The sequence below is a fragment of the Megalobrama amblycephala genome, linkage group LG14 (genome assembly GCF_018812025.1).
Source record: "Megalobrama amblycephala isolate DHTTF-2021 linkage group LG14, ASM1881202v1, whole genome shotgun sequence".
Taxonomy (NCBI): domain Eukaryota; kingdom Metazoa; phylum Chordata; class Actinopteri; order Cypriniformes; family Xenocyprididae; genus Megalobrama; species Megalobrama amblycephala.
Window position 1 is genome coordinate 24,975,771 of NC_063057.1, and position 2,438 is coordinate 24,978,208.

Consider the following 2,438-nt stretch of genomic DNA (forward strand, 5'->3'; position numbering starts at 1 on the left):
AAGATATGACGTGATATTTTTTTAAAAACATAAATAACAAATAATAATCACTACAAAATTTTTAAATATACAATCTACTCTACTGCAAACTTCACTTGATCTTGTGTTTCTGGTGTCCCACATTCACATGTGTATGAAAGGAAGTCAGTGGAAGGAGAAGTCTGCAGTGAACGGCCCTTAATAATTACACAGTTTTAGGAAAATAAATTAAATATCAACCTAAAAGTTGATGTCAAAATTTGGCTGTTAATATCACATTAGATCATTTTGTCATTGATTGAAAATATTTCAGAGCAATGTTTTCTTTATTTTCTTAATATTATTTATAATGAATTATTAAGAATTATTTAAGGGAAGGTGGCAGAGCAGCTATTTGGGAAATTCTGTAGCCAGAAGACGTCCATTCAGTGCTGATTGTCTTAATTCAGTAAATCTTGATGTAAAAACATTTGAAATTGGAGTCAGATTAAACGAGCAGCTAAAGTAAAATTGACACTAAATTCTAAAATTAAGTGAACTTCACAGGAGCGCTGAAAAGACGTACACACATTATACCTTCACCAGACCACTGGATTCTGTCGCTGGAACGACAGCTGGTCCTTTACGATCGGAAGATTAATGTTAAAGTTTCAGGGACATATGCAACTAATTTATGCAAATGCATCAAAATGATCGTAATGTTTTGTAGCAGTTGTCTATCACAACAAGTCTCAATTTTATGACCTTTTTACTTCATATTTCTCTCTTTATTTTGATTTACTGAAAGTGAAATTACATTTTTCTCTTTCATTTCAGAGCTGATGGAAGTGAAGGAGGAGAGTGAAGAACTGAGTGAAGTGGAGGAGGAACATCATGACAAACCTGGAGAAAAACCTTTGAGTCGCTCAAAGACTAAAAAGACATTTTTAAAGAAAAGAGACAAGAAATCTACAACCTGCACTCAGTGTGGAAAGAGTTTCACTACCAAACATAGTCTTGAACGTCACATGAGGATCCACACCGGAGAGAAGCCGTTCACATGTGATCAGTGTGGAAATAGTTTGTCAACCAGACATCATCTTAAGGAACACATGAGAGTTCACACTGGAGAGAAGCCATTCACATGTGATCAGTGTGGAAAGAGTTTCTCAACCAAACAATATCTTGAGGTTCACATGAGAGTTCATACAGGAGAGAAGCTGTTCACATGTGATCAATGTGGGAAGAGTTTCAGTCAATCATCAACCCTTAAAGCACACATGAGGATCCACACTGGAGAGAAGCCGTTCACATGTGATCAGTGTGGGAAGAGCTTCAAACAGAAAGGACATCTTAAGAATCATATGAAAGTTCACACTGGAGAGAAGCCGTTCACATGTGATCAATGTGGGGAGAGCTTCACACAAAGAGGAAATCTTAAGAGTCATATGAAAGTTCACACCGGAGAGAAGCCACACACATGTGATCAATGTGACAAAACATTTCTCTGGGCATCAAACCTGAAGAGACACCTGAGAGTTCATACAAAGGAGAAGCCACATTCATGTTCTGTGTGTGGAAAGAGTTTTTCACTGCTGTCATATTTAAATGAACATGAGAAAACACACACTGGTGTGAGAGAGTACGTGTGCTTTGAGTGTGAGAAGACTTTTGCTACATGGAGCGATTTAAAAAAGCACCACAGAATTCACACTGGAGAAAAACCTTACAAGTGTTCACACTGTGACAAGAGATTCAATCAGTCATCACATATGAAAACACATGAGAGGATCCACAGCAGAGAGAAGCTGCACACGTGATCAGTGTGGAAAGAGTTTCTCTTTTAAAAGTCACCTGAAGATACACATGAAGATCCATGCAGTGGAGAAACCACATCACTGCAGTCTGAAATGAAGTAGTTCATTTTTATGTGCTGAACAAAAAAATCTCTTCTGTGTAAGTTAGCCACAGCCAACTTACACAGAAGTCTCTCCTCTCCAGCTATAGTTGGTGCCATGGGTGACAAGTTTTATTTATTTATTTTTTGCAGTTACAAATTGTCTTTTTGTACCTGCATCAGCAAATTATTCACAAAAATTTTAAAGGTCCCCTAGAACATGTTTTTACAAGATGTAATATATGTCTAAGGTGTCTCCTGAATGTGTCTGTGAAGTTTCAGCTCAAAATACCCCATAGTTTTTTTTTAATTAATTTTTTTAACTGCCTATTTTGGGGCATCATTAACTATGCACTGATTTACACTCGACCCCGCCCCCTGCCAATCGTGTCTTCCCTGCCACACGAGCTCTGGACTATATTACAGCGCATTTACAAAGTTCACACAGCTAATATAACCCTCAAATGGATCTTTACAAGATGTTCGTCATGCACGCTGTATGCATGCTTCGAATTATGTGAGTAAAGTATTTATTTGGATGTTAACGTTTGATTCTGCATGAGCTTGAGGCTGTGCTCCGTGG

The 2,438-nt window shown here is 37.6% G+C and overlaps 1 protein-coding gene across 1 annotated transcript; it reads left to right on the top strand.

The window, feature by feature from the left end:
- Positions 1–626: 626 nt before the first annotated feature.
- Positions 627–1,931, top strand: LOC125246323 (gastrula zinc finger protein XlCGF7.1-like). The gene has a single exon (XM_048157284.1). It carries the CDS (start codon positions 801–803, stop codon positions 1,776–1,778), a length of 978 nt encoding a protein of 325 aa, XP_048013241.1. The 5' UTR covers positions 627–800; the 3' UTR covers positions 1,779–1,931.
- The last annotated feature ends 507 nt before the right edge of the window (positions 1,932–2,438 follow it).

Excerpts from the sequence above, each read along its gene's own strand:
- LOC125246323 (XM_048157284.1), top strand. The coding sequence starts at position 801 with ATGGAAGTGAAGGAGGAGAGTGAAGAACTGAGTGAAGTGGAGGAGGAA.